Source organism: Argentina silus, assembly GCF_951799395.1.
Source record: "Argentina silus genome assembly, chromosome: 4".
Taxonomy (NCBI): domain Eukaryota; kingdom Metazoa; phylum Chordata; class Actinopteri; order Argentiniformes; family Argentinidae; genus Argentina; species Argentina silus.
Window position 1 is genome coordinate 23,680,973 of NC_139658.1, and position 19,634 is coordinate 23,700,606.

The 19,634-nt window shown below is 46.8% G+C and overlaps 1 protein-coding gene across 4 annotated transcripts; it reads left to right on the forward strand.

Moving 5' to 3' along the window:
- Positions 1 to 376: 376 nt before the first annotated feature.
- raf1b (Raf-1 proto-oncogene, serine/threonine kinase b) lies at positions 377 to 17,972 on the forward strand. Of its 4 annotated transcripts, XM_083668714.1 has the most exons (18): positions 377 to 710; positions 5,540 to 5,780; positions 6,024 to 6,136; positions 6,408 to 6,510; positions 6,817 to 6,974; positions 8,587 to 8,679; positions 9,352 to 9,505; positions 10,278 to 10,397; positions 11,183 to 11,207; positions 11,420 to 11,526; positions 11,873 to 11,990; positions 12,866 to 12,950; positions 13,456 to 13,632; positions 13,948 to 13,994; positions 14,412 to 14,530; positions 14,715 to 14,846; positions 16,325 to 16,459; positions 16,651 to 17,972. In XM_083668714.1, exons 2-18 carry the CDS (start codon positions 5,577 to 5,579, stop codon positions 16,789 to 16,791), a joined length of 2,031 nt encoding a protein of 676 aa, XP_083524840.1. In that variant the 5' UTR covers positions 377 to 710; positions 5,540 to 5,576; the 3' UTR covers positions 16,792 to 17,972. The 4 variants fall into 4 exon arrangements, with proteins under 4 accessions (XP_083524840.1, XP_083524837.1, XP_083524839.1 ...); XM_083668711.1 differs by lacking the exon at positions 10,278 to 10,397; XM_083668713.1 differs by lacking the exon at positions 10,278 to 10,397 and having other exon boundaries at positions 6,411 to 6,510.
- Positions 17,973 to 19,634: the final 1,662 nt, after the last annotated feature.

Here is a 19,634-nt window from a genome sequence, read left to right on the forward strand (position 1 = left end):
TTAATATGAACCAATATGACACATGTTGGAAATTAACTGTTGCCACAAGCCATTATAGGCTACCCCTAATGTGGTCATATCTCAATAGAGTAGTTCTCTAAGTTGGCCAGGTGGTAAATGCTTATAATCAAGTATTATGATCATGATACCATATGCAGACCCTGGCTGGTGTACACAGAATCAGGCCAACACGTAATCAGGGTCAGAGCTCTACGTGTCCAATTTTCCCAACCACCCCTATGCGATGTAAAGGATATGCGGGCAATTATTGCTTGTCAAAACTCCCAGATCAAATGTCAATTGCTGTCGTCATGCAGGCTCACTGATCTTCCATCTGAGCAGACCAACAACGCATTCATTTTGGTGCCTGGGCAGAATAGATGCATGCTGATTCAGACTCGTCAGCCAATGCTTCGTCATGCAGTTAAGGTTGACATTTTGGACAACAGAGCATTCTGATGGACAGTGAATAGGAAAGAAAGGCCGTCCTGTCCTAGCGTCTATATTGTGGTCAATCCATTGTGATGACAAATATTGGTTGCACTGGGCGTACAGCTTCACATCGTGACATTCCCCTGACAACGGGAGCTGGACGCTATTGCCTCTCTCTGGTGTGTGTGTATTCGCAAATATGATGATGTCACCAAGTGGCTACTTCTACACCAAGCGATCATAGTCATGGCGGAGTTACAATCTCCCAACTTTCTTTGGTGAGTAGTTTTCCTATGCCGATGGTGTTTAATCCAACATTTCCTGTTTCGGTTGTTGCAAGGTATGGCCTGTGGATTTGAACTAAGGATATTTTGGAGTGTGTAGGATCTTTGTTGAATTCAGCTCACTGGTGCTTTGTCCTTTGAGTTTCTATCGCTACAAAGGCTCTGTGCTCAAGGGTTACAATCTTGCAACAATGTATCCTTGTCGCAAGCGAACTGTTTGTAAACATGAGAGGTCTAACGTAGCCTAGGACTACATTACAAACCACACAATGGTAAATTGTTCGTTAATTAATTTGTAAACAACGTTAAGAGATCTTGAGGTTACACTGCTTTATTTTAGCTTAGTTTAGGTTGCAACGTTTCTTTGTGATTTGCTAACGTTTAATTGTTTTCCAGCACTTGATCACGTTGTATGATGTCTCTTTTACTGAGTAACAGTAACCGTAGACAAGAAACCACTCGGTTAGAGGGCCATAGATATACATTATGCATATGTGGATGGCTCTGGGTCCAGTGGCCATTAGCGTTAGCCGCTGCTATTCAACTCCCTGTTGGAAGCATCTCCAGGCATAGTCTGTCTCGGTCATTCCACTTTATTGCTGTTAGGTATAAAGGAACCCATGATAACTGATCCTCTTGTTTGTCTATGGTCCCAAACACATTGGAATTTGTCCTTTGTTTTGTTGGCTGACATTTTTATTTATCTGTCTTTGTGTGACATTAAAAGAGTACGTCTACCCCAGCGCTGTGTTGACTGTAACAGAAAAAAGGTTAGTTAGGTCAGCAGTTTGTACTTGAGAGTTGACATTCAGAGAATTAGCCAAGGCTATGTTTGTGTGTGTTACACACAGATGTGGGTGTTTACTCTGTAAGCTGGTGTAACCGGGTTGAGATGGTAAACTCGCTCCTCAAGTTGAAATATCCACACCTGCGCCACCAAATTTCTAACATTTCGGTGGCGTACCTGGTTAGTCAGGTATTTCGGTGACGGCCACGTATGTAGGCAATACGGAAGATGCAAGTTTCAAGACTTGCATCAAAACTGTTGGCGGCAGAAAGATTCCTGTTACATTGGTGCCGTGACTCGGATCTGCAGTGGCTGTGGTCGCTGTGGGGTCTTTAGAGGGGTAACTGGGTTGAGATGGTAACCTAATGTACTGTATGCCATGTAGCTGACGCTTTTATCCAAAGCGACTTACATTGCAGTGAGTGCATACATTTCAGTATATATGGTCCCAGCAGGAATCAAACCCACAACCTAAGTGTTGTTAGCTCTACCAACTGAGCCACAGAGGACCACTCCTGAAGTTGAAATGCCCCCACGGTCATTAGTGTTGACAATACAGAGGACGCTGGTTCGAGACTCGTGTGAGCTCGGAGCACGGGGAAGCAGTACGGTTTGCGACAGCGTGATGCCTTCCCCACTAACGCAAACTAATATATACCACACAATTCTGGAGACTGTCAGGTCTGTTGGGTTCAAGATACAATTGTTCAAACATTCCATAATGACTGTAGCAACTATAAACAATGATTTAGGTACAGCTGAGCACCACATGACCTTGGGATGGGTTGTAAGAAATGATGGGATGGTTTGTCAACAATTATAACTGACGTTACTCATCGTTAGTCATTGACAGGTAGGTGTGGCTTCAGGATTCCATTGAGTTAATCCAGACTTAGGCCTAATTGATATCGATGCTCGTGATATTACCATGTTGCATGCATTAGGCCTTGTTGTCCACGTTGACTAGTGGGGAGTTTAGCAACAAACGAAGACGTGAGAGGACAGAGGAGTCCTTGGCCCCCTGCCTGCTGTCTGTGTCGTCTGACTGACAATTATAAACATGTCCTGCTGGAGAAGAGTTGCCTAGCTGGTTTTCTGCCTGTCAAGGGGGCTCAGAATGTGTACAGCTGAACCTGTGACTCTGAGTCACGATGATATTTTATTCAGGAATCAAGGCATGGTTACTGTCACCACAGAAGTCGAAGCATGACGTTGTCAAATTACTTGTTTTTCACATGGGTGAATGTTTTGTACCTTACTATACTACTATGATTACAATGTTACTATACTACTACTATTACTATGTTATTACTTACTACAACGTTACTATACTATTACAATGTTACTACCTACTACAATGTTACTATACTATTACTATGTTACTACTTACTACAACGTTACTATTTTACTACTATTACAATGTTACTACTTACTACAACGTTACTATACTACTACTATTACAACGATTCTATACTATTACAATGTTACTACTTACTACAACGTTACTATACTACTACTATTACTATGTTACTACTTACTACAACGTTACTATACTACTACTATTACTATGTTACTACTGTGTCACCATTGTTCAGTGGAGGCATAGCTCTACTCCCAGGCAGGCTGACAACGATATGATCACAGGAATGTCCTGTATTCATGGAGCTGGCTACTTCCTCACTCTTTTTCTGCAAGTCAGTATTGGAATGATGATCAGTGTGATTGGTCTGTGTTGTTACAGTCATATAGACACCGTCATGTCTCTATGGTTACAGGCTTGATGAGTGTACAGACCAGATCAGCAGGTTTCTATGGTTACAGTCTAGATGAGTGTGCAGACCAGATCAGCAGGTTTCTGAGCTGCCTCACGTCCACCGCGCTTGACACCGTGACTGGTCGCAGTTGGTCTGTGCTCGCATTGCACCGCAGACCATGGTGATTGATGAACGTGCGCAGAGAGTTGCAATACTTTTGACTTTCTCGCTCCTGCTCTGTGAAGTCACCTTTTGCAGTTTGGCTAAGTGTTTATCTTGCCAGATAAGAGGGTGCTTTGATATCAGCTGTATAAGGATTTAACTGGCATAGCTCACAGAGCAGCTGAAGCAAGGTTGTAATCACTGTCATGCTAGTTGTTGAAAGCAGAAGCGATAGGTAGCGTTCATGATAGAAGGTCATGTTTGAAGCAACTGTACACGCAGCTCAGGGGAGGCTGGTGGAGGTAGAAATCGGAGGACCGGCTCATTGTAATGCACGGAAAGGAATGGGGAATGGTATCAAACACATATCAAACACGTGTGTTTGATACCATTCCTGATTCCGTTCCACGCATTACAATGAGCCGGTCCTCCGATTTCTGCCACCACCAGCCCCCCCCTGCTGTGGAGGCTACTTGAAATGCTATGACCGCTTGTGAACTAAGAGGTTAGACGGAGGCTATACGATGTTTACAGATATAAACAGGCCCTCGGCAATGGATACGTAGTAGGCCTATGACAGAAGCAAGAGAGTGGGACATTCACTGCTATCTTTAGCTGGCTAGACTGATATACAGCTACAACAGCTATTTGACTATGCTACGCAGCTATGCTAACCTATCTGATAGAGGCCCAGTATAGGGTACTGTTACAAAGGTAGAGGGCCCTTTTGCACTCCCAGTAACCCTGACGATACTGATGCATCACTGCTGTGTGTACGTGGGCTCGTCAGGACTCTATTCTGTGCAGGTTGTGTTAGTGGGTTTTCTCCTCGTTGTGAATATTTAAATTGCTTATAAGCTTCCTGTGAGGCCCTTTTTCCACAGTCATAAACAGCAGTGGTCTCACTAAGAGGGAAAGGCCACACACACATGCACGCACACGCACATACACACACATGCGCATGCACGCACGCACGCATACACACACCCCCACACAAACACGCACACACACACATACACATACACATACACACACATGCACGCACACGCACACACACACACACACACTGTTTACTCATTTAACACATTCAGCCTCTTGAGTTTTAACATCTGACCCCTGGAGAGAGAACGTGTGAGGTGTAAGCACATTAAGGACTACTTTTTTCTCTCTTTTTTTCTTTTTTTTTTACCCACAGAGCCATTTTGGCCTTGCTCTGAAACCCCCCCCCCCCCCAGATCCAACCCATTAAACCGCCCCCTAGATCCAACCCATTAAACCGCCCCCTAGATCCAACCCATTAAAAAAAAAAAAGCACCTTCCCAATTCAAACCAGGTGCCCAACCACTCTGCATTGAAAATGCCTGTCTTTGTAGCTGTTTAACAATAGCACTGACTCCCAGGTTTTACAGGCTTCATAAGTGTCTGCCGGTGCTGGGTGTTCCTGGCCTGACTGACTGCCCTTCTGGGGGTTTATTTTTCTGTTCTATTCTTATTTCACCGGGCGAGTGAAATGGGACAGAGGGAATAAGCTCCCAACATGGCGGATCCTGAGGTAGAGAGTGTGAGAGGAGGTGGGTTGGCTGAGTGTGAGGATCTTGGGGTTCACAGAGACTTCAGCTGCCATCTTGTCCAGGCCCAGGGCCTATGGCTGTGAGTCCAGCGGGTCTGTGTGAGCAGGAGAGGGGGAGAGAGGGGGGGAGAGGGAGAGATGGGGGGTCTTGGTCTGGCCTTCAGCCAGAGTCCACACTCCTGGTTCAGGGCCCGGTCTGAGCACAAGGCGTCTTCTGTTATAGCTGGGACCTGCTGGGTTTGAATCCGGATCTCCTGTGCATGTGTTAGCCTGCTGAGCTGAAGCCAGACACACACTCCAGGTTCAGGGCCCTGTGTCTGAGCACAAAGCATCGTCTGTGACCTACTGGGTTCGAATCCTGTGCACCACATGACTGTATTAGCCCGCTGTATCTTGGCATGCCCTACATAGTACATCAATAATGAGTTTAAAACATCACAGATTCATCTTGGTAATAAAGCTCTCTTTTGCTAGACAGCGTTTGTAGGTTTCAGATTCACCATTCTGATCAGTGATAATAATTTCTCTGCCTTGTCTTTCCCACCACCAGACCATTGAAGCCTGCCACAGAAGTCTGTAGCTTAGCGATGGAGCACATCCAGGGTGCCTGGAGGACTCTCAGTAACGGCTTCGGCCTGAAGGACTCTGTGTTTGAGGACCCCTGTATGTCCCCCACCATCATGAAGGGCTTCCCCTACCAGAGACGCTCATCAGACGACGGAAAGATCCCGGACTCATCCAAGACCAGCAGCACTGTCCGAGTCTACCTGCCCAACAAGCAACGCACTGTGGTAAGACCTGTTAGGATTTCATTTCAATTGAGTCAACAAATGATTTGAGTCTGTAATTCTCTTTAAGGGGTTTTCAATCAATGAAATTACGTCAAATGGATTTGACCCTAAACTACAGTAGTTGTCCAGTGCTTGTTGATGTAATTTTGTCTCTGAAAAGTGTCTCTGGAGACGGACTGAGGAACTTTAGACTGAAAGGGGTGTCCTCAGTGGTGTAAAGCAGTGGTGCTGTTTGTTCCACAGGTGAATGCCCGGCCAGGTATGACCCTACACAACTGCCTTATCAAAGCCCTGAAGGTGCGCGGCCTCCAGCCTGAGTGCTGTGCCGTCTTCAGGCTACATCCTGGACAGAGAAGGTAAACAAAAGGTTAATAGCCTGGTCCCAGCTCTGTAGGCTAAGTGCTTTTATGCCTTAGCATAACTCCAATGGCATGACAACGATAGTGAATTGTTGCGTTGGCTAACAAGCACATACAGATCTGGAACCAGGCTAAAACAATGAAAAAATATAAAAATAAAATAACAACAAAAACAGGAATTGTGTGTGTGCGTGATGTGTGTCCCCGAACAGTAACTACAACATAATTGTACCCTCTCTATTCTCTCCATCCGTCTCCTCGTCCGCAGTAGGAAATCCAGAATGGACTGGAACACAGACGCTGCCTCAGTCATTGGAGAGGAACTGCTGGTGGAGGTGCTGGACCATGTCCCTCTGACCACACATAACTTTGTGAGTCCTCCTCTTCTCTACACACTGCTGTTTGTTATGTATTTAGGGCATTTCTGCTTTATTGAGAGAGACAGTAGAGATTGACAGGAAGGATGAGAGAGAGAGAGGAGGGATGACATGCAAGGCGAAGGTCGAGGGTCGGAATCGAACCAGGAACCTTGCGATTACGAGGTGTGCGCATTAGTGTGCTACGCCACTAAGCGCCCCACTGCTGGGTTTTTTTACCGCTAAACTCTCTCTCCCCGATGTCTGAAATCAGAACTAACAGATTCTATAACAGAGCGATGTCTTCCTGGTTCCTCGCAGGTCAGGAAGACGTTTCTGAAGTTGGCGTTCTGTGATATCTGTCAGAAGTTCCTCCTCAATGGTTTCCGTTGCCAGACGTGTGGCTACAAGTTCCACGAGCACTGCAGCACCAAGGTCCCGACCATGTGTGTCGACTGGAGCAACATCAGACAGCTACTGTAAGTCTGTCTGTCTCTCTCTCTCTATCTCCATCTCTGTATCTCTCTCTCTCTATCTCTCTCTTTCTCTATCTCTGTCTCTATCTCTCTATCTCAATATCGATGTGTGTCGACTGGAGCAACATCAGACAGCTACTGTCTGTCTGTCTGTCTGTCTCTCTCTCTCTCTGTCTTTCTGTCTGTCTCTCGCTACCTTTTTTATCTCTCCCTCTCCCGTAGTGTGTGTAGACTCCTGTAAGCATACACTCTATGCAAATACACCATTTTATTTAATGATGGTAGCCAAACAAAAACAACACAATGACATTTTTCAGGGTGAAAAAGGACACAGCGAGGTCTTGTGATCTGGCAGAGATGAAAGGTCGTTAACAAACAGAGCTGCTCTTGACATTTGCACCTGTTCGGTATCTGGACGAGGTGTAGCAGTGGAGGGTGGTTTTGCATGCAGCCTCTCTCATCTCAGTGTTTGCTTTACTGATGGCTATCAATGAAAATAAGCTGAGGCCACCGGACAAAGACCCATTCATTTGATGTTTATTAGTAAGGCACGGTGAAGGACTTCTCGCTCGCAAATCAGATGTTGATGTTGACTAGGCTAGCCCTCAGGCGAGGCTGGCGGAGGTAGAAATCGTAGGATGGGCTCGTTGTAATGCGTGGAACGGAGCGAGGAGAGTAGTGGCTGCGTGTACAAGGAGCCCGTCCTCCGATTTCTACCTCCACCAGCCTCCCCTGCTAGCCCTGTACTACTGGGGTGTATTTGGTGAAGTGAAATGTTTACAGTGTTGCAGGCAGACATGTAATAGAGCTGACATGACTGACTACCACATCTACTGGACAGGGACTCTGACATCTGTTCTACACAACTTTTATTTGTATTATTTATTGTTATGTTATATTTCTATTTGTGTTGTTTTTGTATACAGCTGTTCTGTCTGTAGCTGTTCTGTCTATAGCTGTTCTATAACTGTCTATAGCTGTTCTGTCTATACTGTAGCTGTTCTGTCAAGAACTGTTCTGCCTGTAGCTGTTCTATAACTGTCTATAGCTGTTCTGTCTATAGCTGTCCTGTCTGTAGCTGTTCTGTCTGTTGCTGTTCTGTCTGTCGCTGTTCTGTCTGTAGCTGTTCTGTCTGTAACTGTTCTGTAGTCAGGTCCTGTGTTTGATGTTCTATGTGGACCCCAGGAAGAGTAGTGCATGTGCTGCAGCTAAAGGAGATCCTGATAACCAAACAAACAAACAGCACATTCCTATCTGAACGTTCTGTAATGATGCACCCTCCGGAACGCACTGCAGGATTCAAATCTTTGTGACATTTGAATAGATAGCCGCTTCTGTTTTACACATGTTAGATGAGATCCTATGGCTACAGAGCTGGGACCTGTGATGTCTAGAATCTTCTGTACATTTTACAATGACATCTAAGGGTTAGAATCTTCTGAACATTCTGGAATGAAATATAATGGCTAGAATCTTCTGAACGTTCTAGAATTACATCTAATGGCTAGAATGTTCTGCAGATCCTAGAATGACGCCGAATGGTAAACAGAGTGTGTTGTGAATATAACTGGATCTAATCCATCCACCCCCCCCACCCCATCTCTTCCCTCCCCAGCCTCTTCCCCACCCCTGGTGAAAGTGGAGGCCCATCTCTCCCCCCTCTGACATCACGACGTATGCGTGACTCCCTCTCCAGATTCCCTGCCAGGTAGCCACACCCTCTCCATCATGCCCATCATGTCAACAACTCCATAAACGACTCAACAGAAATTGTTGTTGACTAGAAAACATCTTGCTCTGAGAGGGTTAACCGGGGAGCTGCTCCCTCCTGCGGCTTCTCCCTGTGGGCAGATTCAGCCCATGGACACAGCAACAGTGTACCCAGCCAGCCAGTCACACGGGCCAGCCAGAGAGCCCTCCTACAGCACAGACATGCAGTATTTCTCAGGCCTGTGTCCATTAAACAACACACTGGCCCAGGGAGGCAGGGAGGGAGGGGAGGGAGGCGAGAGGGGAGAGGGGAGAGGAGAGATGGAGGGGGGAGAGGGGGAGAGAGAGAGAGGGGGGGAGAGAGAGGGGAGGGAGAGAGAGAGGGGGAGAGAGGGGAGGGAAGGAAGAGAGAGAGAGAGAGAAAAGAGAGGGAGAGAGGAAAGGAGCTTTCCTCTCTCCCTGTTGAGGAGGCCATGTTTACAGGCAGCTCCTCTCTTGCTGCGTTAGCCGTGGCTGTAATGAATGGCCTTGTCTAGACTCAAAGCCATGTCTGAATCCATATAAATATATATGTTATGGCTATGGCTTTGTCAAATGAATGGCTGCTCTGCAATAACGAGGTGTAGATGACAGCTTCACGGAGTGATTTATTGGAATGGTTTCCCTCCAGCTCCCACCACAGACACTCGACGCCCCACGCCTTCAACTACATCGCCCCCTGCCCCCCCCCAGACGGAGCCCTGTCCCACAGGCAGAGGTCCACCTCCACCCCCAACGTCCACATGGTCAGCACCGTCCTGCCCCTGGACACCAGCGCCTTCGAGGTAACAACTGGTCCGCCACCCCCCCCCCCCCCCACACACACACACACACACACCACACTGACCCATCCAGAACCGCCTCCCGCCCCGTCCGCTGTGGCTGTGTTCCAGGTCTGCTCGCATTGCCGTCAGCCGCTGCACAGCTAAGATCAGGTTGACCCAACAACATCCCATCAACACGACACACTGCATATCTCCTGTCTGCTGCTCCGCCTGACGGCCGCGTGGAGGACCTGGAACGCAACCTGTGTCGTTCTGTGGCTCTCTTGTCATACGCGGCCTTAAAATAGCATTAAGATGAAAGCGGATACGACTATTTATACACGGCATGAATCCCGGCGTGTGAGACGTTACCTCGGTGCTGCAGAGCCGGGCTGTGTAAACACATTAGCCCTGATAGGAGCGTCCAGCCTCTTGGCACGGCCCTGTGTTTGGCATTTTCACCACCTTACTTGTGTTCTATCTTGAGTGACTCCTTTTCTTTTTAAGTGGTTGTGTGTTTTTTTTTTCCTTCTTCGTTGGGGGGAGTTTTAGCCACCTTGGTGTCTGTCCAAAAACATAAAACCTTGATTTAAAGTTAAAGGAAATCAACACAAGGTCATTGGATTCTTTCACGAGACACCCAGGTGGCCGATTCCCTTTTCCCTGCCTTTTCACTCTTCATTCTGTCCCTCTCCTCCCCCTTCCTTCACCTCCTCTCCCTCCACCCCCTCTCCTCCACCCCCTCTCCTCCTCCTCCTTCCCCCTGTTCTGCCATGGCACCGTGGGGGTGTAGCTAGATAGCCTAGCTACCCCGGCTAGCTCCTTGTCCCGGAGGTTTGCCCTGAAGAGGAAAGTAGGTACTGTTCGTTTCTCCGGTCCCTTAACTGACGCCACCAGAGAACTTCTTGAAAAGGTTAGGAGGAGTGAACAATCTCTCTGTGACTCAGGAGAACCCTAACCCCTGAGGCTGCATGGCTGTAATACGACACCTGGACTGATAGGTTGTAGCTACTTCTGATTGGCTGGGAGCCAGGGTTTATATAATGTACGTGTTACTAAGAGAGAGGGACTCCGAGCCTATCAGAGGGCTGGGTTTGAGGCTGTCACCATGGGCTGAGATTTTAAAGATGGCCGCCTCCACCTGTTCTGTGGTGAGGCTGACTTGGAACACTCAGATCTGTTCTACACTTCGTTCTACACTTATTCTCTCCCTACTCCTGACGTGTGCACTGATTTATTCCCTTCATGGATTCAATAAGTCACTGATTGGTGGAAACAGTAGATGGTGGGGACTGGGAACTACCTTGAGCCTATGCCTTCATCAGGGGAGGCTGGTGGAGGTAGAAATCGGAGGACGGGCTCATTGTAATGCATGGAACGGAATGAGGAACGGTGTTGAATGCACCAATGGCGTTCTTCATTCCACTCCATGCATTACAATGAGCCCGTCCTCCGATTTCTACCTCCACCAGCCTCCCCTGGCCTATACCAGTATGTTGCTTCTGGGGTAGTGAACAAGTGCACACTTGGGGATGAGGGGCAGGGAATCAGAATTCAGGCCAGTCTGTGTGACACTGTGACAAGCCTTTACAACCCTACTCTCCAACCATGGAACACATACTAGTCAACAATGTAATCATCTGAAAGCTCTTATGGCAAATAAGACTAATCTCTCTCACCTCTCCACTTTTTTCTCAGGATGCCTTAAGAAGTCATGAATCTGGTAAGATCATACTTTTGCTTGTTTGCACATTCCCTTTAATATATGCCATTTTATGCGTTTTTTAATTCCATAGTATTAGTTTACATATTTTTAGTTTCATATTTGTGTGTGTATTCAATGAAGAATTTAATTAGTGATTTACATTTTGTGAATTTAAACATTTGAATCCTCCCCCTCTCTTTCTCTCTCTCTCCCCCTCTCCTGCTGTACAGAGAGCCCCCCCAACCTGAGTCCTACAGATTGGCCCCAGGCCAAAGCCCCCGCCCCCCAGACCAGGGAGAGAGCCGTCTCCTCCAACACTCAGGACAAACACAGAATAGTAAGACACCTCAGGTTTCACTTCTTTCACTGTTTGGTGTGTTTGTGTTTTAGCAATCCAATCGAATTCAACACAATTGTATTTGTCATCCCCCACAGGGGCAATTAACAAGGCACTGCCTGGTCACAAACAATAATGTCCTCCACATTTGATACAAGCACCAACATCACAAACATGACATGAATCCCTAATAAATCCTTCCCATACAGCTATATTGGCATCATTTCCTGTCAGCTGCTTAAATGAATGGCACAAGGATAACAGCTCCTAGTAACTCTGTCTTCTCTCCCTTTCTCTCTCCATCCCCCCCCCCCCCCCCCCCCCCTCTCCCCTCCTCCCCCCTCAGCGTCCGCGAGACAAGCGTGACTCTAGTTACTACTGGGAGATCGAGGCCAGCGAGGTTCTTCTGCACTCCAGGATCGGGTCGGGCTCCTTTGGGACGGTCTACAAAGGGAAGTGGCACGGTGAGTGAGTGGTTCTGACCCAACCACACGGGCCTCCAGAGGCATCTGTGATGGAAGAGTTTCAGTGGACTTTAACTCACCAACTGCCAAAGAGTTCCGGAACACTCCCCAACCTAGAGTGCCAAGTGTTTTATGTGGTGTTTACCTAGCAACAACGCTTTGATTGGCTGCAAAATGAAGCATCATAATTGATGTATTTTTTTGTGATAAAGTCACCTTTGGCACTCTAGAATGTTGACAATTTGGGCGACTTTATTCACCCTCGGCACTGAATGAGTTACAGGTCCAGTATGTGTAGTGAGGTGTGTTCTAAAAGCTTTCCTAATGGTTGTAACGACTATGTTTCATCGGTAGCGATCAGGGAACGAGATCCCTTGAAATCACTGTTTTGGTCCAGTGACCGGAGTGCCAGATTTCCAACAAATTTGTGCACTGCTTCTTTAGTTTAACCCTGCCTGAGACCTCAGCTCCCCTAACTCATGTTGAAACTTTAGCTCAGGAGGCCTACACCAGGGGAGGCTAGTGGAGGTAGAAATCGGAGGACGGGCCCCCACAGGTAGATGATACCGTTCCTCATTCCGTTCCAAGGATTACAATGAGCCCGTCCTCTGATTTCTACCTCCACCAGCCTCCCCTGACCTACACCGTCTTGTGGCACACAGACAATCCCCGGTTAGAACTGAGTTGGGCGGTCACACATGCATGTTGACATTCAGAGGCTCATAGTTTGATACTGTGTATTCGTGTGTGTGTGTGTGTGTGTGTGTGTGTGTGTGTGTGTGTGTGTGTGTGTGTGTGTGTGTGTGTGTGTGTGTGTTTGCGTCCTGTTCCCTGGGCTTGTTCTGCATCCTGACGTCATTGTGTTGCTCCGTCAGGTGACGTAGCTGTGAAGATCCTGAAGGTCATAGATCCCACTCCTGAACAGTTCCAGGCCTTCCGCAACGAGGTGGCCGTTCTCAGGTAAATAAACATCAGCTGAAGGATGCGGATTGATTTTGGGAAACACAGATTCACACAGAGCTCCCAGAGGATAACACAAGACAGCGTGAAACACTTATTTCTACTGTGGACCTCATTGGAAAACACAACAAGACAAAAACAAAAAATCCTATTAAAAACAGCCCAGTTTACAAACCTTACAGCAAAATAGACACAAACGAAAGACCACAGACGAATACAACCGTTGGTGGACAGGGGTGAGGCTGCCCAGACCTCCAACCTTCTGCTGGACTCTGCACTTGTGCAGTCCTCCACATTGATGTAGGGTTCAGTGGAGGCTGGTGGAGGTAGAAATCGGAGGACGGGCTCATTGTAATGCATTCCTCATTCCGTTCCTTGCATTACCATGAGCCCCGTCCTCCGATTCCTACTTCCACCAGCCTCCCAAAAACAATACGAGAACTGGAATTCAGCCCTCACCTATTGCCCCCTCCCCTATTGTCCTCCCCCACATGTTGCCCCACAGGAAGACGAGGCACGTCAACATCCTGCTGTTCATGGGCTACATGACCAAAGACAACCTGGCCATCGTGACTCAGTGGTGTGACGGCAGCAGCCTGTACAAGCACCTCCACGTCCAGGAGACCAACCTGCAGATGTTCCAGCTCATTGACATCGCCAGGCAGACCGCCCAGGGCATGGAGTGAGTACACATACATGGGGGGGGAAAGAATTGGACTGTCTCATCCACGGGAGGCTGGTGGAGGTAGAAATATCAGAGGACGGGCTCGTTGTGATGCATGGAACGGAGTGAGGAACGATATCAAACACCATTCCGATACCGTTCCTTATTCCGTTCCATGCATCACAACGAGCCTCGTCCTCCTGATTTCTGCCTCCACCAGCCTCCCCTGACCCAATCCCATGTTATATAACATTATAACAATGTAAAACATTTCATATTAACCATACTAATCATATTTTGGATGTTTCTCTTTTCTTTCTCTCTTCTTTGCAGTTATTTACATGCCAAGAACATTATCCACCGGGACATGAAGTCCAACAGTATCCTTCCATGAGATACTTTTACCATTATCTTTATATATTATTATCTGGATACATTATCTCTATATATTTCACCAAAGTAACACTTATTGTTTTATTGTTTGACTGTTGATTTGTATATTGTGTATTATATTATATTGTTAATACTCTATTTTATTACATTCCTATCCTTGTATTTCACTGCACTGTTGAGGTGTAGCTCGTACTAAGCACTTCATTGTACGTTTACAGCTGTATCATGTACATATGATAGATAAACTTTGATTTTATTATTAGTAAGACACTAGACACTGATGATGATGATTCAGATTTCCCAGTGTTGGACGTAGATCTGCTGTTGACCCCTGAGATCCAGTGGGGAGAGACCATGTCAGTGAGCCACCATGTGAGTTGATCTTGTCCTTGACGAGGCCACAGACATCTTCCTCCATGAGAACCTGACAGTGAAGGTCGGGGACTTCGGCCTGGCGACAGTCAAGGCCAGGTGGAGCGGCTCTCATCAGGTGGAGCAGCCGTCTGGATCCATACTGTGGATGGTAACAACAACAACACACACACACACACATGCATGCATACACACTGACACACACACAGACACAGACACACAGACACACACACACAGACATGCATGCATACACACAGACACAGACACACACACACACACACACACACACACACACACACACACACACACACTCTAAGTCAAAGTTGTTTCCCCAGGCTCCAGAAGTGATCCGGATGCAGGACAACAACCCCTACAGTTTCCAGTCAGACGTGTACTCCTACGGGGTCGTCCTCTACGAGCTCATGACCGGAGAGCTGCCCTACTCCATGATCGCCAACAGAGACCAGGTAACACGACCAGGAACCCACCTCCCCCACCTGAATAGGTAGTATTTACTCCATGATCGCCAACAGAGACCAGGTAACACGGCCAGGAACCCACCTCCCCCACCTGAATAGGTAGTATTTACTCCATGATCGCCAACAGAGACCAGGTAACACGATCATATGTAAACCTGCATAGGTATAGTATGTAAACCAGCATAGGTATAGTATGTAAACCAGCATAGGTATAGTATGTAAACCAGCATAGGTATAGTATGCAAACCAGCATAGGTATAGTATGCAAACCAGCATAGGTATAGTATGCAAACCAGCATAGGTATAGTATGTAAACCTGCATAGGTATAGTATGTAAACCAGCATAGGTATAGTATGCAAACCTGAGTCAGTAATAAAGGAGTAGGATGTCTGCAGCACGCTTAGATTTGAAATTAAACTGTACAATTCGGGACCGACTCAAATGTAGTAAACAGATTTATTTTCATAAATAACTTCAGTGTGGACCTCCTCCCCTGTGGAGGTGACGTGTAGCCTAATGGGAAGAGTTCTGACTTTAGCTACTTCACGCAGAGGGAGTATTGGGTTCATTCTCATTATGTCAGAGCTAGCAAAATATTTGAGAGAGAGAGAGAGAGAGAGAGAGAGAGAGAGAGAGAGAGAGAGAGAGAGAGAGAGAGAGAGAGAGAGAGAGAGAGAGAGAGAGAGAGAGAGAGAGAGAGAGAGAGAGAGAGAGAGAGAGAGAGAGAACATTTTCTTTATTGGGTTCAACAACAACCCTGGGATAGTCTCGTGTTGTGTTTGGTCTGTCCCTGTGGTGGGGTTGTTTTCGGCCTTGCGGCGAGGCCTGTCAGCAGTCTGCAGGGCGTTCAGAACCGCCCGTGGCCCTCAGTCTGGCGCTCGTCCACAGTTCTGAACCAGGTCCGTGGTTCTGGCGCTGGTCCACAGTGTGGTTAGGGCGGTCACCCAGGAGACAGAGCACTAAATATAGGCCCCAGAGTCCACAGCATCACACCCTCATGGCCTCCACTACAACCTAACATACATTACCCTCCACCCTGCTACAGAACCCTAACATACATTACCCTCCACTGCATCCTACCCTCCACCCTGCTACAGAACCCTAACATACATTACCCTCCACTGCATCCTACCCTCCACCCTCCTACAGCTCCGTAACATACATTACCCTCCACTACACACTACCTCCACCCCACAGCACCCTCTCACCCTACCCTACCCTCCACCCTATTCACCCTAGCCTACAGTACCCTACACTACCCTCCACCCTATTCACCCTAGCCTACAGTACCCTACACTACCCTCCACCCTAAACCACCCTCCACCTTACAGCAGGCTAACATACATTACCCTCCACCCTAAACTCTCCACCACCATATTCGAGCGTACAGCACGTAACCCGTCTCTCTGTCTCTCTCTCTGTCTCTCTCTCTGTCCCTCTCTCTCTGTCTCTCTCTCTCCTCCAGATCATCTTCATGGTGGGCCGGGGGTATCTGTCTCCTGACCTCAGCAAGCTGTACAAGAGCTGCCCCAAGGCCATGAAGAGGCTGGTGGCCGACTGCATCAAGAAGTCCAAAGACGACAGGCCTCTCTTCCCTCAGGTAGGTCCTGATCAAACCTCACGTCAGAGGAGGTAGAAATGGGAGGACAGGCTCATTGTAATGCATGAAATGGAGTGTGTGTGTGTGTGTGTGTGTGTGTGCGTGTGCGTGTGTCTGTGTGTGTGTCTGTGCGTGCATTAACGGCCAGAGAGCGTTAGCTAAACCGTGACCTCTCCTGGCCCTGTCTGTAGATCCTGTCCTCCATCGAGCTCCTGCAGCACGCTCTCCCCAAGATCAACCGTAGCACGTCAGAGCCGTCCCTCCACAGAGCCACACACACAGAGGACATCAACTGCTGCACGCTGACCTCCTCCAGACTGCCTGTCTTCTAACCTGCCTGCCACTCTGCCTGTCTCCCCGGAGACACGTTGTTCCGCTCGCCCGCTGCGCCGGGTGGCGGGTGGGTGGGTTGTTGGGTCTTTTTTTTTCAGCCATGCCATTGGTTTTTCTAAAGCGGGAAACCCAAACCCCTCCCACCCGGTTTGCAAGGAGAGCCGAATCCAACGCACCTAATCTCAAGCCTGCCTGTCGCACAGCAGGGAACTGTTAGCCCAAGCACATTCAGAACATGTTACAAGGACGAGTACGGAGGAGAAGAGGAGCTTGTTCTATATTCTGTATGAAGAAGTGTAGTGCTTTATTGTTTTTTTTTCCTGGGGTAATTTATGCTAATTTATTGGATGGAAATGTGGCCACACTTTCCGGAGCAATCGGTTACATAGAAGTGAAGCTTCTCTCACATTTGCTGACTGTTCGACATCCATCTCCTCTTGATTTAAATATGTTCATTTGCAACCCAGTTTTTTTTTTTTAATTGTATCAGGAGAACTTGTATGTGACATAACGTACCCCCTCAAAACTGGATGTTGACAGCATAAGCAGTACCGTTTCCACTGAAGCCTGCCCTCTCTCCAACGTGCCTACCATAGAGGTAGAACCTCAGTCTAAACATTTAGAACGGCCAGTACCGATCAAGGCTGCAGTCCTGTCCTCAACCCTTCTCCCCCGATGTGTGTGCTCGCTCCTGCCCCCCATGGATATAAAAGGAATAGACCGGTGTAAGAAATATGAAGGAAGGAAACTCCCCCGTTCATGGCTGTACTGACACCAAGGCAATCCTCTTAAATCCTTGAAGAGGGGGGGGGAATGAAAGAGTGCACTTTTGTTGGACAATAGTAGAGAATTGGACCGCTGCCTTGGTGTTTTTGTTAATTGTTACCTGTGTTCACAAGTCCATGAGCAATTGTTGATTTTCAATTGAGTTGTCCTTGAACAGGGTATTGGTTCATGGTTTTGCTTAAAGGTTGTTATGAAGTAAAGATGTGTCTGTCTGTGGAAGGCTGTACAATCTGGGTAAAGATGTGAGTACAGAAGACATGACTTTTGTCTGTACAATGACTTGGGGTTTTCATATATTTTGGTATTCTATTGCTTGCCTTCTAGGGTGATTATACTTGAATAAGCACTATAAAATCTGAGATTGTTTATTCATTGTATTTTAATAAAATAAAGACAAACACTCCCGTTTTGGCTGAATTCATTGATGGATGCTCAACTGGTATAACTTTAATGATAATTTTATTAATGCAGGACATATTTTTGATCAAATAAATCCAATAGATATCGCCAGTTGGGTGGGTCAGCATAATCAAAATGAGACCAGCCAATCAGGTCCAGAGCTCTCAAAGGATAGGAATCCTTGTCGGTTCTCTTTTAGGTCACTCACTGTGGAAGTGGGTGACGCTCTTTTGAGGATAGACTCAAAAAAGTCTACTGGGGCTGACCTTCTGACCTTCTGACCTTCTGGACGCTGGTGTTTTGAGGTTAGCTGCTTCGGTTATAGTTTGGCTCTTAACACACATTTTTAATCTTTCTCTTAGCTTGGGGATTGTTCCAAAGATTTGGAAGACTGCTCATGTGCTTCCACTTCACAAGGGTGGTGACTGTAGAGACCTTAATAATTACCGCCCAGTTTCCAAGCTATCTTGCTTAGCCAAGACTCTTAAATCTTTAGTTAACTGTCAGCTTCATTTGTTCCTCAGTAAAAACTGCATTTTAAATATTTTTCAGTCTGGTTTTAGATCAGGTCACAGTACTGTATCAGCTGCATTTCTTGTTCTAAATGACATTGTATGCGCTCTTGACAATAAGCAGCACTGTGCTGCTCAGTTCATTGACCTGTCCAAAGCATTTGATACAGTTGACCATTCAATTTTAATAGACAGACTAGTCTCTGTTGGCCTAGATTAGAACGCCTGCCAATGGTTTACAAGCTATCTCGCGAATAGAACCCAATGTGCTGACTTTATTCAATCCACTTTTATGGAGGTCACTAAAGGTGTACCGCAGGTTCAAACCTAGGCCATTTACTCTTCACCTTGGATATTAATAACACTGTCTCTTTTAAAAATGGCTGTAATGTGCACTTTTATGCTGATGATACAGTAATTTATTCATTTATTCATCCTACATTGGGAGGAGCGTTATCTATTTTGCAGACAGCCTTTGAATCCAGCGCTCACTTTTAGAGCTTAAACTTGTTCTAAATGGAGCAAAAACAAAATATATGCAATTCTCTAGATCTCGCTCTTTGAAGGAAACTGATTTCAATGTTTGCACTTTGGATAGTTCTGTAATTGAGAGAGTACCCTCTTACAAGTACCTTGGGATTTTTATTGATGAAAAGCTGTCCTTCAAATTGCATGTTAATGAGCTGACTAAAACGTTCAGGGTGAAACTTGGGTTCTTTTATAGAAATAAATCTTGTTTTTCGCGTGATGACAGGAAGCTTTTGGTACAGTCTACTTTCCTGTCACTTGTGTACTTGACTATGGCGACGTTATCTACACGCCCGCTGCCTCTACCACCTTGAAACAGCTTGACACTGTTTATCATTCACCACTTCGTTTTTATTACTGGTGATCATTTTACAACGCATCATTGTAATCTATATCAGGCAGTGGGCTGGCCATCCCTGGCCGCTAGGAAACGCAGCGTTGGCTCCTGTATGTTTATAAAGCAATCTTACAAAAGCTACCTGACATCCCTCATCACGGCGTTCTAGTCATCACCAAACAAGATCTCAGGATAGGTTAGTTCCTGAGGTCATCACCAAACAAGATCTCAGGATAGGTTAGTTCCTGAGGTCATCACCAAACAAGATCTCAGGATGGGT